The 18,283-nt window shown below is 42.5% G+C and overlaps 1 protein-coding gene across 1 annotated transcript in view; it reads right to left on the reverse strand.

The window, feature by feature from the left end:
* Positions 1-11,596, reverse strand: part of RANBP9 (RAN binding protein 9) — a 37,906-nt gene extending 26,310 nt beyond the window's left edge. The window contains exons 1-2 of the mRNA XM_062515424.1: positions 11,099-11,596; positions 2,644-2,755 (exon numbers count right to left, since the gene is read on the reverse strand). Coding sequence (XP_062371408.1) covers positions 2,644-2,755; positions 11,099-11,561 — 575 coding nt within the window. The 5' untranslated portion in view covers positions 11,562-11,596. The remainder of the gene's footprint in view (positions 1-2,643; positions 2,756-11,098) is intronic.
* Positions 11,597-18,283: the final 6,687 nt, after the last annotated feature.

Genomic DNA, 18,283 nt, shown 5'->3' on the forward strand with positions numbered 1-18,283 from the left:
CCTACAGCAGGTTTTTAGTAAAGGTTTTTTGATTATTTCAGGCAAGTCACGCTAAGTAGAGAACACAAGCAAGAGTGCTGTTAGACATATTCCTTCAATATAGTACATGGACTAAATACTCTAGGTTGAGTTTATTAAAAAAAAAACAAGTAGTAAAGGCTACTACCAAAGGCAACTCCAAACACCATTAAATTATCCACCGACATTTATGAAAGCTGGAAGCTGTACCTCAGCTTACAAATATCTCAGTTGCCTCAGGTAGTCTAGGATTTACTTTAAACAGTACTATAAAATACAGCTCTACTGCTTCCATAGCCAGGCTTAGACCTTGAGAACACATGATTTTGCAAGTAAGGCGTCTTAGCTAATTGACCCTATTAGTTATATGATTATCTTCTACAGACATGGTCCTCCTGGACTCTGTTCCCATTACCATACCAGGTAAAAAAAAAAAAAAACAAACAAAAAAACAAACAAACAAACAAAAAAAAAACCAGTAAAAGTAAAAAAAAATGGAGCAAGCCAGGTGAAACACAACAGGCAGTGAAAAGGAACTAATAAATCCAAAGAGACACAAACCAGTTTCTATTCCCCTGCATTAAATTCCCCAATTTACTTATTAGGGAAAAATTCATTAGTTTGAATGCAAGGTAACACTGAACTGTAAGAGATTCATCCTGCATCTCATCAAACATCTCCTGGATCTGAGAACAGGGTCTAGAGATACACATTTAACATCCAGTGAGGTGCCACATGTTGACTCCTGGTCTTTATCAGCCAAGCTACACTTGGCTTAAGGTGTGTGTACAGTATTTCCCAGCTACCATACTATCTTACACAAAAAAAAAGAGAAAAAAAACCATCTTAGCTCATTATGCAGCTAATGTTTCATAAAGTGACAGTAAATGAAGGTCACAAGCCTGAAGCAAGGATGAGGCAGTATTAACTGAAAGAAGTACCCCTCCATTTTTTATGCCATCTCAGCAGGTAACTTCAAAAGTTGCAGCTATGCACATCTCACTAGTAACCATTTAAATACAAAACCTTGAAAAACTTTCCTCTGATGTTTTCCCACTTTTTCAGGACTGCCTTAAGTGGTCCACTGAATTTCAAATTACTAAAATCCAACACAAAGCATCCAAAGGGGAGTGTTAGAAGAGCTGTGTAAAAATGGCACATCTACATATGTGGACACTTTTTGAAATCCATCACTTCAAAAAAGCTACCTTGAAAACTAAGTAGGCAGAAACCTATTTCAAGAAGAAACACACCACCAGCAAGTTACAGTAAGAACCTCTCCTTAACCCACAGCAGCAGGATAATTTTTTTTAAAAAAGTTCCTAAAATAAGAAATAAAAAAAAAAAACAAAAGCAAAAAACCATGAAACCCACACACATCCCCCCAAAAATAAAGGTGCTCCAAAAATCCTTAGCAGAATGTTACTTGAAAAACTAATTTCTACCACCTCAATTTAATAATAATTAGGTCTTCACAGTGTAACAGAAGTAGCTACAGATGTACATTTTTCATAGCAAAGAACTCTCCCAGAGGTAACTTTTGAGAACAGAAACAACAACAAACTCATAAATGTCCCTACAAAGCTGCAGCCCTACTGAGAGGCTATTCTTTCAAAATATCACCATGCAATACTATAAGGAAAACAAAGAAGTGTGAATACTGTTTCTGACTTACAGAAGGCTTACAGGACTCTGGGAAAATGAAAGAAACAAACTGCAGCAAGACAAAGAAAAGGTACTGAATTTCATTCATAGTTCTTTTCTTTCAAGATTTATTTTCACAACAGGGCATAAGCACCTGCAATGTGCTTGTACAGTACCTGGAACAGGAACAGCTAGTCCTGACTAGAAACTTGAAGCAGAACCAGAGAATGTACTACACCAAATTAGGAAGCGGTCATACAGTGTATCAGAACTAACACACATCCTCTACCAAAAACAGTGAAAGAGGAAAAGAATTAAAGCACTCTAGCAAAGATTTCATTAGCACTTCAAGACTTACCCAGGAGAGATTCTATCTGCCTCAGCAGACTTAAAAGCATGTATCACTAGTGCTTCAACAGATTCAAAATTCAGATGGATTATGGGAAGGAGCAGCTTCTTACTCATCAATTCTTGTTCTTTCATTGGGTGACAAATTCCCAGGCACTTATTCAGAATATTTCCCTTTGTTCTTATTACTGTTCATCAACAAGTAGCCTTAATAATAACTTTCTGTTTCAAAACTGATATGACATTCATGAGAAGATCACACTGAGGAAATAAGTAGATCTGCTACACACCCTAAAAATTACATGCAAGTCTGTAAATCCATATAGCCAAAGCCCAACACCTTTAAAACTAACAGCAGGGTCAGACTGGTCATTCAAGCCCTAACCTTTTTGTCAAGAAAAAAATGAGATTATGTTTTGGTATTTATTGTGTACACTGATTTGTGGACAATAAATACCACAATCAACTTTCTTAAAAGAATCAGATATAAGAGTGCAACTTCTCAAAAATACAGAATCAAGCTATATAAAGTGGCAAAATATGAAAATCAGTTTTGATACCAAAGACATCTGTTGACTGAAAGATGATGTGAGACAGTATTTTAAGAAACAATTAATAATGTACTCTGCTTACCCATCTCTTCCCTTACTGACAATTTTAACTTCAAAATAGTATATGCCACAGGCTGCAGGTATAGGATGTGTAGCTCGAACAGAAGCAGCATCTTTTGGAGTTTTTCCATGACCTGAAAAACAAGAGTATTCAAAACACACAAAAAATGTGTTAACAGGAGAAGGTGACCCCAAGATATGCATGCCAACTACTCAGAACAAAAGGCTTATGCAATGAGCAAACAACATACAATATTCCAATCAAACTGATTTTTATGCTGGAGTATTTTGTTTCAACATGACATTTGCATTGCAAGCACCTGTACTGCAACTAAAGATGCTAAAAGAAGTCCTAGATATAGTAATCCAAAAAGGTCCTACAATTATTTGAAGGGAAACCAGGAAAAAGTTTCACCATTCTAAGTACCACAACTGACAAAAGGCCACTTGTGTTTGTAAGAACTGTATGATTTCTCAAAAGCACAGGGATTGTTCATTTTTATAGACAGAAAACATGACAAAGAATTTCATCTAATGCTTAGCACTTCTGAATCTACAAGTTACTGAATACACTTCAATTCTAACGTCCTCCACAATAAACAGCAGTTTATTATTTATATATTTATATATATATAGTGTATACTATACAGAACATACTACTCACAATTAATTTCCACATTCCGAATGTTGTTTCGGGACAGCATTAAACCTTACAGCTTGCAACTAAGCTCATGCAGCTCCCACTCCTTTTTCTTATTAGCTCACTGTACCTCAGCTCTGCCACAATAACACCCAATTTCAGCTCTTGTCTACAGGATTTTCAATGTAAACCCAAAAGCCACATGCACTCTGCTAAGACTAACCTTCTGAATGTATCATCTTCACAGCCCTTTCCAAAGGCAACCTGGAAGCAGGCTTTTGACCAGGTAACTTGTTTTAGCAACAGCCTGCTCAAGAAAGCCACAGTGTCTCCAGGTACACCCAAATTCCTCAACTTTTGTGCGGCAGTCATGCATGGGGCCACCGGATATAGTTTAAAAAAATTAATGAAGAAGATGGAAAGTACAGTAGATCGTGGCAAGAGGTAAGATAATTCAGTAAGACGGAAACCAGCAACAGACTGTCACTGCCATAGGAATAATTCACACAGATCCCATGCCTACTCTTCATATGGATCTGTAGTATGACAAAAGGAGCTGCCTGTTTTGAGTGTGCTGCACAAACCACTTGTGCTGCAGCACTCCAGCTGTCATTTCCACTCCAGACAGGGAGGCCTACTGGACCTGCATAGCAATTGATCTGCATATGCAAAAATCCCACAACCAAACACACTTCTTCCAGGGGCATTAATAGTGGCACATTATGCTCAGGCTCAGATTAATCATGTCTCAGGTGCAGCAACTCAGGTCACACAGCAAAGAAGAAACTGCAGGAGAATGACAGCGTAGGCAGGCAGAAAGATCAGGCCCAGCTGGCCCACAGTACAAAACCTCTAAGGGCAGAGGGTCAGGGACTGACCTGTACAGAACCCCTGAGCACAGTACTCCCTTGTGCAAATGTTCATAGAACTGTCAGTGCTTATCAGCCTGTAGAGACAGCACCCACCAGCTCTTAGCCAATGGCTTGTGCTCAGCCAGGGAGAACTCTCACCATGGCCACACCAGCAATCAAAACTTTACTGGGGAGAACTCTCACCATGGCCACACCAGCAATCAAAACTTTACTAGGGAGAACTCTCACCATGGCCACACCCGCAATCAAAACTTTACTAGCACATCACAATTCTTCACCCACTGAAATTAGGTTTAACCTACCATGTTTTTTCTGATGTTAATGGCTCATCCCCGTGTGCTACTACCTAAAGACAAGTGGCCAACCACCTTACTTTTCAAAGTGTAAATACATTGCTTACTTCAGTGTGTTGCTAGTACTACTAAACATTTTGTAAAGAGATCCTTCCATCACTTCACAGGTTTGACAATGTTAAACTTGCTGCCTACTTTCTGCATGTTGATTACTGATGTATCACATGAGGAAAAACAGTAATTTACTCCTCCATACACAATATGTTTCATTGTTCACTGCTTTTATTTCCTCAGGCTGAGACAACAAGCATAATAACCAAGTACATAATCTTAGAGCTTCCATGGGTTTGCTTGGTTTTCAAATGCTGGTAGATCACTATTTAGCTATTATAGGTTATTATGTATGTAGAAATCCTTCAGCTAAAAGGGCAGAACACTGAAATCCCTTAAGTTCAAAGAAGTCTGATTAAACAATGCACTGAAGGAAAAATACTTTCTTTTTAAACATCTTTAGGTTTCTACTTTAAAACAGACTACAAAGAAGTTCCCTTGGTTACTCTATGCACTTGACAATCTGTGTAGTTTCAGTCTGAATCATTCTCCTTATTTGGGAAAGTCTTCCACATAGAAAAGACTAAAGCAGCAGGAACCAGCCAAATATTATTGAAAATGTAAGTCTATTACCCAGCAGACTTAGCTTCATGAAATCACAATCTAAGTGTTTAGAAACAATACCTATTTAAGGTATTGTTAGCACCTCTTCCTGAAACTCCCCTTCTCCCACCACCTCCCCAGTCCAGGCATTTATTTGCAAGGACATACCAGGAACCAGATAGATTAGCTGATCGGGGTTTAAGAAACCTACCAGATTTTTTTAAGCAGCAGATCAGTTCCCTGATCCCGTTCACAACACAGTCACACACAGCTGTCACACTGCAAGTAAGAGGTCAACATAGGGGCAGAAGTAACAGGATACCTTACCAGTATTGCCAAACACTTCATGTGGTGAAGCAACATGCTTAGGGAAGTCAGCCCAAAACTACTTCCATCCCATTAAAACAGAAGACACACTAAATTTAGAACTCCTGTCCTTTTAACATAATCTCCTATGAATCCCATGAGCATACGCCTTTTATTTGTACTTACGTACACCTAATATGTCTAAGAGAAGGCTAAACATCATCCAGTTAACTACCTCTACACTGTCTAAATGTGGTAGTTGAGTCTTTCAGTACCACCAGGCTACACTGAATTATGCGTGGTCGTGAGATTCTTGTTTATCAGCCTGCTTTAAAACAAGAGGTTCTTAACTGAACAGTCAGCTGAACTGCAAAATTTCTTACCAAAGGATACTGTAGATGTTGGTGTTTAAGAGGACACTGGGCAAGTGCCTAGAACAGCAGTTAACTGAGACACTGCCTTGAGTTCAGAATGCCCTTCAGCTTAAAATGGCTGGAAGCCGAGAGGGGAAACAAACATGCACCGTTCAGGCCCAACGTGGTTTTAGACTTTTTTTCTCAGCAATAGCAACCACTGTCACCAATGGGACTCTTAAACTGAGTGGCCCATTACCTTGATGTCTTACACTAATGACACATTATTTGGTAATCTGAATCCTCACTCCCTTGCTTGTGAAAAAAAAAAAAAAAAAAAAAAAGAACTTTGACACCCAACTCTGAACTTCAGAATCTGAGATTCCAAATACCTGAAGTAGATTTCACAAATACTGCCCAATGTTTCCTCAAAACAGACCCCTTTCACAGTCACAAGCTATAGGCTGAGTATGTGAAAGAACACTTGTGAAGTATGCAATATTCAACACTAAAGATTTTCAGCATTAAAAAGAGAACACTGCAAACAGATGCACTGGGGGCAGAGAAGGGAAAATACACCCACAAATCTTGAACTTTACACTCTAAAACAGATCATAGGTAAGTTCAATTATTACAACTGTTTTCACTTGGGCTTTCATTGGAAGTGTTTGACAACCATGAGTTGACCATGTTTTATTTCATTTTTTAAGCATTCATACTAATAATTTTTAGTACAAGCAGTATCACCACTCCTTAAGCAAAATAACTTAAATATAAATTCTACTTGAAAAAAAACTAATTCAGATAAAAAAATGTTCAAAGAAACCATCTCTGCTTTCAAAAAAGAATCTCTGAACCTAAAACTAAGTGTTTAACACATATACACCAACAGCCCAAAAGAAGTCTAACGGACCACCTACCTAGAACAAAAGTAAGCGTGTTTATCCAGTTTAAATCCTTAAATGAAGTTTACATAAGCTGAACTGCAGTCATTTCCAACAGGTGGGTCAATGACTTGCTCACACTGCCAAAAATAAAATAATCAAAGCCTAATCTTCTGTTGAATTCATTAAGAAAGTTTCACTGAGACAAGAATGGAACAGGCTGCCCAGGGAAGTGGTTGAGTCACCATTCCTGGAGGTATTTACAAAACCTGTAGATGTGGTACTTGGGGACATGGTTTTTAGTCCTCAGCAGGACTCAGCAGTACTGGGTTTGTGGTGGGACTCAGTGTCCCTAGAACTCTTTTGAAAATTAAATAATTCTATAATTCTAAGGAAAAAAAAAATCAGAAGACACAAACTTCTTCCCCAGTTTTAAAAAAAAAGACATCTCAGAACTACAACGCTGTCCAAAACAGGCAAGCTGTACTGAATGTACTCTGAGTGTTTTCTGCCAGAAAAATTGACACCATCCTTGTAACACTGAGTGACAACACAGAACTATTAGTATAGAATCCTCTTCATTTTCCAACAGAAAATGGAATGCATAGTTTGCACTGAAAAAGTTTATTTTTGGCTTTTTTTTGTTGTTGTTGTTGTTTGTTTTTTCTCTTTTTTTGTTTTGCACTACAGACAGTTCAAAGGCAGCTGCACTGTAAATAAATGTCTGGCTAGGATTCCCTGCACAGTTTGTGCAATGGCAGCTTACTCAAAACTGCATAACTTTTTTCAGCTTTTTTTGGACAACTGTCACAAGACTAATTTAAGTGAAGTTTCTATAGGAGTTTCCATGATTTCCAAAATCACCAATTATTTTGTCTGTTTACCTAATTCTGTATATAGTTTCTTCCATGGTTACAAGTCTGCTTTTATCTCCTTACACTACATAGTATAGATCACTGTCTGCTGGAAACTTAACCTGCCTATCTAGTGGACCTTTCATATCACATACAGCATTTATGAATTCCCTGTTTTTCAACAGGATCCATGTGTTAATTCTGAATATTTCAGAAACATGTAGGAATATTTTAAAAGATGTCTTGCCTTACTAGCTATGTAATTTTGTGCAGTAACTGCTTTATATGCAGCATGCACTTATGCTGCTTTTACACTTACCTACAGCTCAGAGCTACAAAAAATTATAATTAAGTGAAATGACATCAGTTTTTTTCCTGATACAGTATTTCATTGTCTCTCTTACAAAGATACACTGCAAACAACAGGTAGTAAGACAAGTGTTAGCTGTGCAAGCTGATGGAAAGCTAACTGGCAGCAACACAAAAATGTATGTCTGTCCATATGAAAAAGAAAAATACTCTAGGTATAGTCTTTCATGTATTTACAGTATCACTGATGACATTGTCTATGTACTTCGTATCAAGATTTTGACAAAGCTATCCAATCTACTGAACAAAAACAGCTCCCCATGTAAGTTTTCCTTTCCAAGTAACACTGGGATTCTGAGAGCACAAAAAAGCACTGACTCTTGGGTTTAGTTGACCTTAACAAAATCTAAAGAGTTTTATCCTGATGCTAGACTATATTCCTTTTTTTAAAACCTTCACTACTAGATCAACGCCTGGTTTTGTGGCAGTTCTTACTTTTAAGCACTCTGTAGGATAGTTGCAAAAATCTTCAGGTCCAGAAAGGCAGTACACAAAACATCCCAGTTGCAATGGGTAGAAAATTACATCTACTGCACTTCATGCTTCCATGCAACTTGTCCACTGGTAAGCAGAAAAATGAAAGGAATCTTTAAAAACTACATCGAGAGGACCATCACTCCTCTCACAAACCAACGAAACAAAACCATGACTGCTCACAATACATCAGCACACTAAAATTATGAAGCTAACTTTATCAAAAATAACTTAGACAGCTTTTGCACTGATCCTCTCCACCCATTTTTTCAGTAGTCCAAACACATCCAAGGTGAAGGCAAAGCACTCTTGTTAACACTTTTTGCCTCCCAACAGTCACAGAATAGAAATTTACAGAGGCAGAAGAGAAAATTTACGTGTACAGGGCACCTATAGTACAGTAATAGAAAATAGGAAGAATTGCTTTTGGTTACTGGCTTCTTTGGAATGATCTTTTTCCTTGAGTCTTTTGGTCAAAGAATACAACATCACTGCTCAATATATAATCCATATTTCTTTTCAACAAAAACATCCAACATGCTTCCACTACTACTTAGGTGATTTCAGAAGCACTGAAAGTGCCAATATTACAAAAGAAGATCCTGTGAACACTTTCTTTTGAGAACTGATTTGCAGAAACACTATTTCACAGCACTAAGAACATTCTTACTTGCTATCTTCCCTTACTCTCCTCATTTTCTTCCTTTTTGTTGTATTCTTAAGGCTGAAGGATCCAGGATGGAGAAATGGCAGACGTTTAGCATATTTGCCCTCTGGTTCTCAGGTAGAAATGATCTGATACCATTCACTGCTAAGCCCAGTTAGCAACTTCAGGTGCCAGGCTGGTAACATAAACATGGAGTTGTCCTAACAGCCATCTTCATTAAATTACCCAGAAGAAAAGATGGGCCACTTAAGGAGCCATTTACTCCTATCTGCACTTAGGAGAAAGAAAAGCATAGACATGTTATATTGGCACCTCTCCTTTTCAGAGTCCTCTGGGCTAACCCAGGAACCCTTCAACCTTCAGCACTTATCATTATTTAAGAGTTAGAGTAAAGGTATTTCATTGTTATAACCCACTAACTGTACTTTATGACTCCTGCAATTTCTTTGAGGTAATGATTTTCGTTAACACCATGGCAAAGGAGGTAAGTGAGGAAAAATAGGGCTAGCACAAGAAAAGCTAGAAAATGTACTTCTGCAGTAACACTGAGACATCAGAGAGGTCTGACCTCTAAATTCCAGCTCATGAGCAAAAGAAGTTGGCCAAAGCAAAACAAATCAGCAGAAGGACTTGATAGCCACTAAGCTATGATCATCTTAGAAGGAGGAAAAAAAAAACACCCAAAACTAAACCAAACAACCCACTGCCACTAAGCACCAGAAAATACAAAATGTTTCTAAAAAAACAAGGTCATAAAACACTGAACAAAAGCCAGGAAATTCAGAATTGAGTATTAAATTACACATCCTTAAATCACTCAGTGCCTCACAGAAACCTGCTCTATAGTCATCAAGCTCCTTTATTATCTTTGTACAGTGCATTAAACTTAGCATTTTTAACAGAGTATTTAGTGTATAGTAATAAAAACCTCTGTATTAAAAAAGTCTCCCAGAGTACATTTAATCCTTTCATGGCAGCCAAATCCTGCCATGTGTTTGTGTTGCAGTTTTCCTCCTCCGATTAAACAGTAACATGTTTATCGAGATTTCCCTTGAATTTCTCCACTGCAAACTCTGAGAAAGGGTAATTGCACAGTTGTTTTTTTCCCCTCCCACTACGTTCATCTGACTACAGACTGACAAAAGATCCAGTTCTTCACAGCCAACTCAGAAATGGCTTTGAATCCACAACACTTCTACTTTAGGACTTTGGGCCTAGAACACCAGATGTGTCTGTGTTTTTTCAGGTCAGAGTGTAGGCTTCTGTTTCCAGGTTTTATGACATTTCATAACAATCAACAGAAGTTTTTTTTTTTCTAATGCCTCTCACTGATATTATTTTTTAATACGAAAGCATACTCTATTTTTTACCTTTTGTTTGAAAATCTGTAACTTTAACTGTGAAACGTCTAGGAAGAACGTTTTAGTCACCTCTGTTAATTTAAGGCGTATGGTCGTTCCTTCCCCCAAATTACTCTGTGCAATAGTTAGCCAAGATTATTAACAGTGACTTTAAAGTCATTTTTTTTCACAGTTTAAAAATAAACCGTGTTTTTCTCAGTGCTCTCCCCTCCCGTCATTTCCGTGTTCAATAGCTTAACGCTTGCTGCTCTTAACTCCATTTAACCCTTGCTCTTCTCGGAAGGGGGAAAAAAAAAAAGCAGCAGCCACTTTTTTTCTCGCTCATTACCATAAACAGGACACGTCACGCCGAGCGTCCTTTATTCTCCTGCCTCCGACCCAAACGTCCTGGCGACACCTGAATCCACGGAGGAAGTCTCGGAGTTTACATAATGCCCACTCCAGAATCATAAGGAGGCGGGGGCGGCCCCTTGTGTGTCCCCCCCCCTCCTTCCCCCGCACGGCGACAGAAACGGGGGGGAGGGGAAAGGACCGAAAAATAACCTGAAATAAGGGAAAACAAGCCCCTTATCTCCACTCTGCGGGGGGAAATTTAGGGGATCGGAAAACGGGGAAGAAGGAGGGAGAGGAGCGTGTGTTATTTCCTGTTATTGTTACTCCTGAGCCCACTGCCCGACGGAGGGGTCGGGCAGCCCCCGGGCCCGGAGGGGGACACGGGGTGTCGCGGCGGCCCGGGCCGCCCCTCCTCACCTTTGTAGTGCACCCGCAGGTTGTTCTGCGAGAGGCCGATGTAACTGAATTTGTCCTTCGGGCTCCAGGAGCGGGGAAGCGGCGTCTCCTGCTCGTCCACGGCCGGGTAGAGCCTCTTCAGCCGCCGCTTCAGCTCCTTCTCCTGTTCGTTCAGGGCCGGGTCTCCGTGCGGGAAGGGCGCCGGGGCGCTGGTGCCGCTCCCCGCCGGCAGGCCCAGCGCGGCGCCGGCACCGCCGCCCCCCGCGGCCGCGGGCCCGCTGCTGCCGGCCGTGTTGGCGGCGGGCGGCGGCGGCGCCGCGGTGGCCGGAGGCGGCGGCGGCGGCGGGTGGAGCAGGAGCGCGGCGGTCGGAGCGGGACCGGGGCTGGCGGCGGCGGAGGGGATCCCCGGCGCCGGCGGGGGAACGGCGGCCGCCAAGGAGAGCTGCGGCGACGGCGGCTGTTGCTGCTGCTGTTGCCCGGACATCCCGGCTCCGGCCTCCTCCTGCTCCTCCGCCGCCACCTCCCGCGGCGGTCGCGACTGTCACCGGACGGGCCCGGGGGCGGAGCGACGGGCAGGCCCGGGGCCGTGCGGAGCGCGGGTCACCGCCACAACCGGAGCGTCTCGGAAGAAGACGGGGGGAGGTGCGGGGGAGGGTTGGCGACGACGGCGGCCGGTGGAGGTGCCCGATGGGAGCGAGGGGCGTCACGGGGCGCGGCGGGGCCGGGGGCGAGGCGGGCAGAGCGGCGGCGGCGCCGGGCGGAAGCGGGAGGCGGGCGGGGAGCGGGCGCCGCGGCGGCGGAGCTGGCTCGGCCCCCGGCCCCTGCTCCGGTCGGGGGCGCGCCCGGCGCGCACACGCTCCGTCCGGCCCCCGGCGCGCCCCCGCCGCCGCGCGCCCCCGCGGCCCCGCCCCGCGTCCTCCCCGCGCTCGCGGCGGGGCGGGCGCGAGGCGCGGAGGGAGGGGAGCGAGGCGGGAGAGGGAGGGCAGCGGTGGCACGGGAGTAAAGGGCCGGCACCGACAAAGCGCCTTGGATCTGGTGCTGGAGCGACCCGTGCGGTCCGAGGCTTTCGTGGGGCTCTCTGGCGTGACCCGGACCTGTCGCGAGCTTTTCTCCAGGAGGAAGTCTGAGCGAGCCCCCGAGGGATGTGGGGAAAGGGACGCTGACCCTTTCAAGCAACGCTGAAGGGTGTTGCTCCCGAGGGCCAGCCAAATGGCGACTGTCCCCTCGTTATGAAATTATCATGGAGTCAGAATATGCCGCTGTAGAGCTTTGTCCAAATGTGTCTTGAGCCCTGTCAGGCTTGGTGCTGTGGCCACTTCCATGGGGACCCTGTTCCAGTGCTCGGCCACCCTCTGGGTGAAAAACGTTTTCCTGATCTCTGCCCTGAACCAACCCTGACACAGCTTCAAGCTGTTTCCTCGAGTCCTGTCACTGACATCGCTGTCATGAGACTAATGATAATTCTCCTCTTGGTGTTGACCTGGGCATATCAGACCTGTTGAAAAGTTTCCTGGTGTAACCTGGACCCATTGAAAGGTTTTCTCTGGCGCAAAACCAGGCTGACCCTCAGAGGGGTAATGGGGAGAAAGATATTAATCCTCAGTGCATTAATGGCCAGCTCAAAAGGATTGACTCTCCGGAGTGAGTCCAACAGGGATTGTCCCCTCCTGATGAAATTAAACAGTCATAATGCCAAACTCTTTTCCTCCTGGTATGACCAGGGCTCGTAATAGCTGGCATGACCCACAAGCAGTGCCAGATCAAATTACAGCTCTTCAGCTCTTGTTAAAGAACGTAAACTAGGCACACACACACATACATGTACATGTATATATATATACATGTATATATATATATATATATATATACACATACATATGTATATATGGACAGCAGTCACTCCATGTCGTTTTGCTCTGGTCCACTCCAAGCAATCTATTAACAAGAAGCTCAGTTACCCTCCCTTCAGGGTCTTGCCATTGAGTTGGAGAAGAAGGAGAAGGCAGCATCGCAGCAGGCTCTGCCACAGTTGGGGCTGATTGGGGATGGTGGATGGGGAAAATGGAGACAGGCTGGTGTGTGGTGCCAGGGAGGCTGTACCTCCTGACAGGGTACAATACGAGTCTGCTGCTCACACCTTGTGTCCAGCACTACAGTTGGTAAGGGGAAATGCCACTGAGAGCATTTCCCAGAGGTGGGAAAGCTTGGGAATGCCTCAGCTCAGGAGGAAGGAGATGCAGTGCAATGTTTTTGAGGGGCTTTTGTTCAGGGCTATTTTCCTTCTTTGGTTTGTGTGTTGCGGGGTGGTTTTGTTTCTGCTTAATGTTGTTGGTTATTCAGTGGTTGCCCGCACTAATATATTCACATGGCAGCAGTGAAAGAGAAGTGGTTTACAGATTGGCAAGCCTGCCTTGGAAAACATTAGAAAAGGAAAGGAATGTCACTGGCAAGTCCAGAAGCTGTGTCCAGTTCTGGGCTCCTCAATACAAGAAAACCAAGGAACTTCTGGAGGGGGTTCAGCAGAGGCCACAAAGATGATGAGGGATCTGGAGCATCTTTCTTATGAGGAGAAGCTGAAGGAGCTGGACCTGTTTAGTCTGGAGATAGAGAGGGCATCTCATTAATGCATATAAGTATCTCAAAGGTGGGTGTCAAGAATCTTTTCAGTGGTGCCCAGCAACAGGAGGAGGAGCAGTGGCTATAAATTAAAACAGAAGTTTCACCTGAACAGAAGGAAGGAATTTACACTGAGGGTGGCAGAGCACTGTACAGGCCGCCTGGGGAAGTTGCAGAGTCTCCCTCTCTGGAGACATTCCAAACACACCTGGACATGCTCCTGTGTCACCTGTTCCAGGTTACCCTGTCTTGGCAACAGAGTTGGACTGGATGATCTCTTCCAACCCTAAAAATTCAGTGATTCTGTGATTTTATGAACCTGAAATGTTGATCACTTCACAAACCTGTTTCCAGCTGCCAGCACATTGCAGTACAGACACAGAAGCAGGAAATAGAGGAGGTTAATTATGCTTCATCTGTGTGAAATGGCGTGTGAGGTAATGCAAGTGTGACACTCACAAATGCTTGCATGAAGCTAAACATTTCTTACCTATAGTTACCAAAATATCCTGTCACATGTGACTGCTTCATGATGTCTAATAGCATTTATGGCTGGACAAAATACGGTTTATCTAAAAATACCCTGTCAGGAGGAGCTGCAAACTATACAAGAGTAGAAGTGCCTAGGATGGATGTTGAAACACAAGCTGAACCATGCCTGAGGGTCAATTACTCTGGTACTGTAGGCTATCTCCCACTATATATAAGTTTGCTTTTTAATATCTAGATGTTGTTGTAAACAGTGAAGCTTAGTTGTTTGCATTTTTATTTAAAATGCAGTATTCAGCTAACTATAGACATTGGGAGAAACATTTGTTATGTTCCCAAGTGTAGATGTGTCTTAACTCTTTTATGATTGTCAATAAATTTTCTGCCATATCTACTTCCTCAGTTGTGTCTCACTTCTAGCATTTGTGCCAAAATGCTTCATGTCACCCATTTAAGATTGCCACCATCAGGTAGGTTCCTGTTTCTTGAGCAGTAAGGCAGGAGGGCAGGTGTTTCTGCACTTACTTCTTGACATTATTCCCTATTTTGCTACTCTGGCTGCTTTTATCACATATTTTGCCATCTTCCAAGGATAAATAATCCAAGTGTAACAAAGCATTGCTTTTTATAAAAGTATTTTCTCCAAACTATGCCCCGAGACAAACACATCCACACCACTTTTTCTGAGTGAGGATAGACTACACACTATGCCGGAGGTTTTGTAGAGAATTCTAATAATTGGTGTTAACCAGTATGTTACTTATTCTTCCTGTGTTCTACTAATTTGTTTTCTGACTACAGCTTTGTGAGGAGTGGAGATAGCACATAGATATTTACATAAGTGCCCAGCTTCTAGTTTCCAGTTTAGTGTAAATGAATGGGAGCTTGTCAGATTTAGAGGCAGTACTCACGTCCCTCCCTAATGTGCGTTGTTTTGCATTTTCAGTATTGAATTTAAATCACCATTACATGGTGCATTCTGTTTTGTTAGCACTTCCTCATCATCACAGTCCCCTCTTGTCTTGCTTAGCTGAAATAATTATGACAGCTGCAAATGTTGCCATCTCACAATACAGCCCTCTTTCTAGATCAGTGGTAAATACAGCAGCAATATGAGAGTTGCTGCAGAGCCACGAAGCTGGCTGCCGTTAACCTTCCGCCATCGCAGAAATGCGCAGTTCAATTCTGCTCTTTGTTTTCCATCTCCAGTTTTTGAACCATGATTGTACTTTTCTTTCTGCCCAGTGATTATTTAGCTGCTTGAATCCTTTCTGGCTTAGAGATTTAATCAAAGGCCTTTTGAAACACTGTGAAACACTGACTAGTCCACCAAAATCTCTTTGTTTTTTGTGGTTTTTTTTTACGCTTTCAAAGAATTTCAGCAGATGGATCAGTTAGATAGAGATTATTTTGCTTTGCAGAAAGCAATGCCCCCCCTTTTGTTAGGCCTAATTTCGACATTCAAGCGCAAACATTCTCTTCTGTATGCTTGGTTTTCATTTATGTTTACTTTAAGGGACCATTTCAACCAAAGAAAATGCAATCCAAGCATTCCAGGCACTGAGGGTGTTTGTTTGGCCTCTTGTTGAGCCTATCAACAGGGAGTCAACGTGTTGAACACAGGTGCAGGTGATCCCTCCCTCAGTCCAGGAGCCATATCCCCGGGCAGGTGTGCTGCGTGGGCATCAGCTGGCTGTCAGTACACCCATTGCCCTTCTTGGGGAATCCAGAGCCACAGGAGAGGGGAGAGCAAGCCCGGCTGACGCCCTTGAGGCAGCGCCAGTAAGAGTAAAGCTGTCCTGATGGCACAAATGCATCTTCTTCTCACAGCAGAGCTTTGTGCACGGCCTCGATGCTGCAGAGGTTAATTTAGCTCCTGGATCCTGTGCTGGCTGCTCTCTGTGTTTTCATTAAGAGTGAGTAAGTGGGCTATGGCCATCTGTGCCAGTGATGCCGATAGCATTCTGGCTGTCATCAAGGAACAGAGGCAGGATTCTCCTTGGGAGTATATTTCTGTATGTGTCCTTTGTCCCTGCTGTAGGACCAAGCCTCCTAGTTGCACATGAATTTAGTGCTTGTGCTGCGGCTGCCAGCCTGACACATTTCCAGCCACTTCTCCGATATTTAATATCTCCTGTTTGTAGTGATGGTAACTGCTGTTCTTTGTTTAGTATTCCTCCCAGTTAAGCTTTTCCAGTGGGTAGTTTCTTTGTAACTGTTTTGGAATTAATTTTCCTGCTTCTAGAAGCTGCTTGGAAATCAGCAGTGTGTTATTTATTATTGTGCCTACTGATCTGATTTACTGGTCCTAGCAAAGAAAGAAAACCACTAAGAAGTAGGCGAAGGTATTTCAACAGTATGAAGGATAGATTTCTTTAAACTACCTGAGCCCTCTTCTCTTTGGACTGTTTTTTAGCCTTGATGATTTAATTGCTTATGTATAGGATAGGCTTGATGAACTGACAAATGGAGGACTTGCCAAAATGAATCACGTTTGGATTATAGGCCATCATCACCTATTAACTTTGTTGAATCAAATGGTAATCCATTTGCAATTTACAGTATTACTATATTGATGCTCATGGCGCTTCTGCTTTGATAAAGCTGAGCAATCTTCTAATAGAAATAATTTTGTTGTATGACTCAACCATGTCTGTTCTGTCTTAGAGGAAAAGTGATTAGAAATCTCCCTTGTTTGTCAGTGCTTCAGTTGTGGTATTTATATATCTATACAATACATAGGGAGAGATACAGATATGTAGATAGATATCTGTATTTATTTAGTTTTGGTACTTGAACATCAGCATGTATACACTGTGGGATCAGGCTTGTTCTCTTTATTCTGTTCTTACCTTTCCGGTCTGTACATGAGCGCTGTGATCTACAAGCACACCAAGTTTTATAGAAGTATGATTCACTCTTTATACGAAATCTCACCAAATTTAATCTCTTCAGTACAATTTTTCTTTTATTATTTCTTTTCATTTTGTTATTGAGTTTAGAGAGTTTATTCGTAGCTACAAAGTGACTATTCACACATCTTTACTATATCCTCTTTCCACACTGTAGAACAATTATTTTGGATCATTTTCTGGTGCACAGAGTTGTGGGATTTTTACTTAATATTAAAAGTCAGTTTAAGGAGAACTTAAAATCTGTTGACTGGAATAGATCATAAATAGATGATTTTATAGTCTCCACTGCCTGGGTTACTGTACAAGCATCATATTCTGACTAAAATGTCAAAATGTGGACAAAAATAAAATGCCCTCCAAGCTGAATAGAATGTTTTTTATTCACAACACACATTTATGTGGGGGCAGGATAGAAAATATGATCAAACACATTGGCTTATTCCCTTTGTGAAAACAGATATCAAACCATAGCACTATTAGAGGAGTGATTCTCAGCTAGCAGGACAAGATCCATTTCTGAGTCATCATGAATTTCTGCTGAGGGTGGAAGCAAGTTGGCATGATTTAAATGTTGAAATATAAGAAAAAATATTGAAGGGTGACTGAAAAAAAAAACCCCACAGTGGCCAGAATTTCTATGGGAAAAGAGTTTGTTTGGCCAGATCAGCCAGAACTAAAAAATCCTGTTGTGGTATGTAACCAAGTGAAGTGAGGCTGAAGGACAGGAGGAGATGAAATGAAAGAAGAGAAGAGCTCATCACACAGCTTCCTTGGACTAATGGATGGAAACACTCTGTGCTCCCTTTTGTCTTACCCTGGCTGGGCACATCAGTAGCCTGACTCCTGTGTGCAGCTGGAGGAATTCCAGCACCCTTTTAGCTAACGGGGAAGTGGGGGGGGGGGGGGGGGGGGGGAACAGGTGGGTCACAAAACTGCCAAGTTTGGAAACTGTGCCTGCTGTGTGACCAGGCACCATAAGACATCCTCTCTATGGTGTTTAGGATGGAAATTTAAGAGTTACATGCTTTTGGTAAACAATTTAAAGTTCCCCTGGCAAACCAGGCAGTGTTTTGTTTCCAGTCTGAGCATTGGTAGGGTGCCCATTACCATAGATGAGCAAGCTCAAAGACTGCAGGCTTTCAGAAACACATGGGATGTGTCAAGCTGACCCACTTCTTGAAAGCCA

Source organism: Cinclus cinclus, chromosome 1 (assembly GCF_963662255.1).
Source record: "Cinclus cinclus chromosome 1, bCinCin1.1, whole genome shotgun sequence".
Classification (NCBI taxonomy): Eukaryota; Metazoa; Chordata; class Aves; order Passeriformes; family Cinclidae; genus Cinclus; species Cinclus cinclus.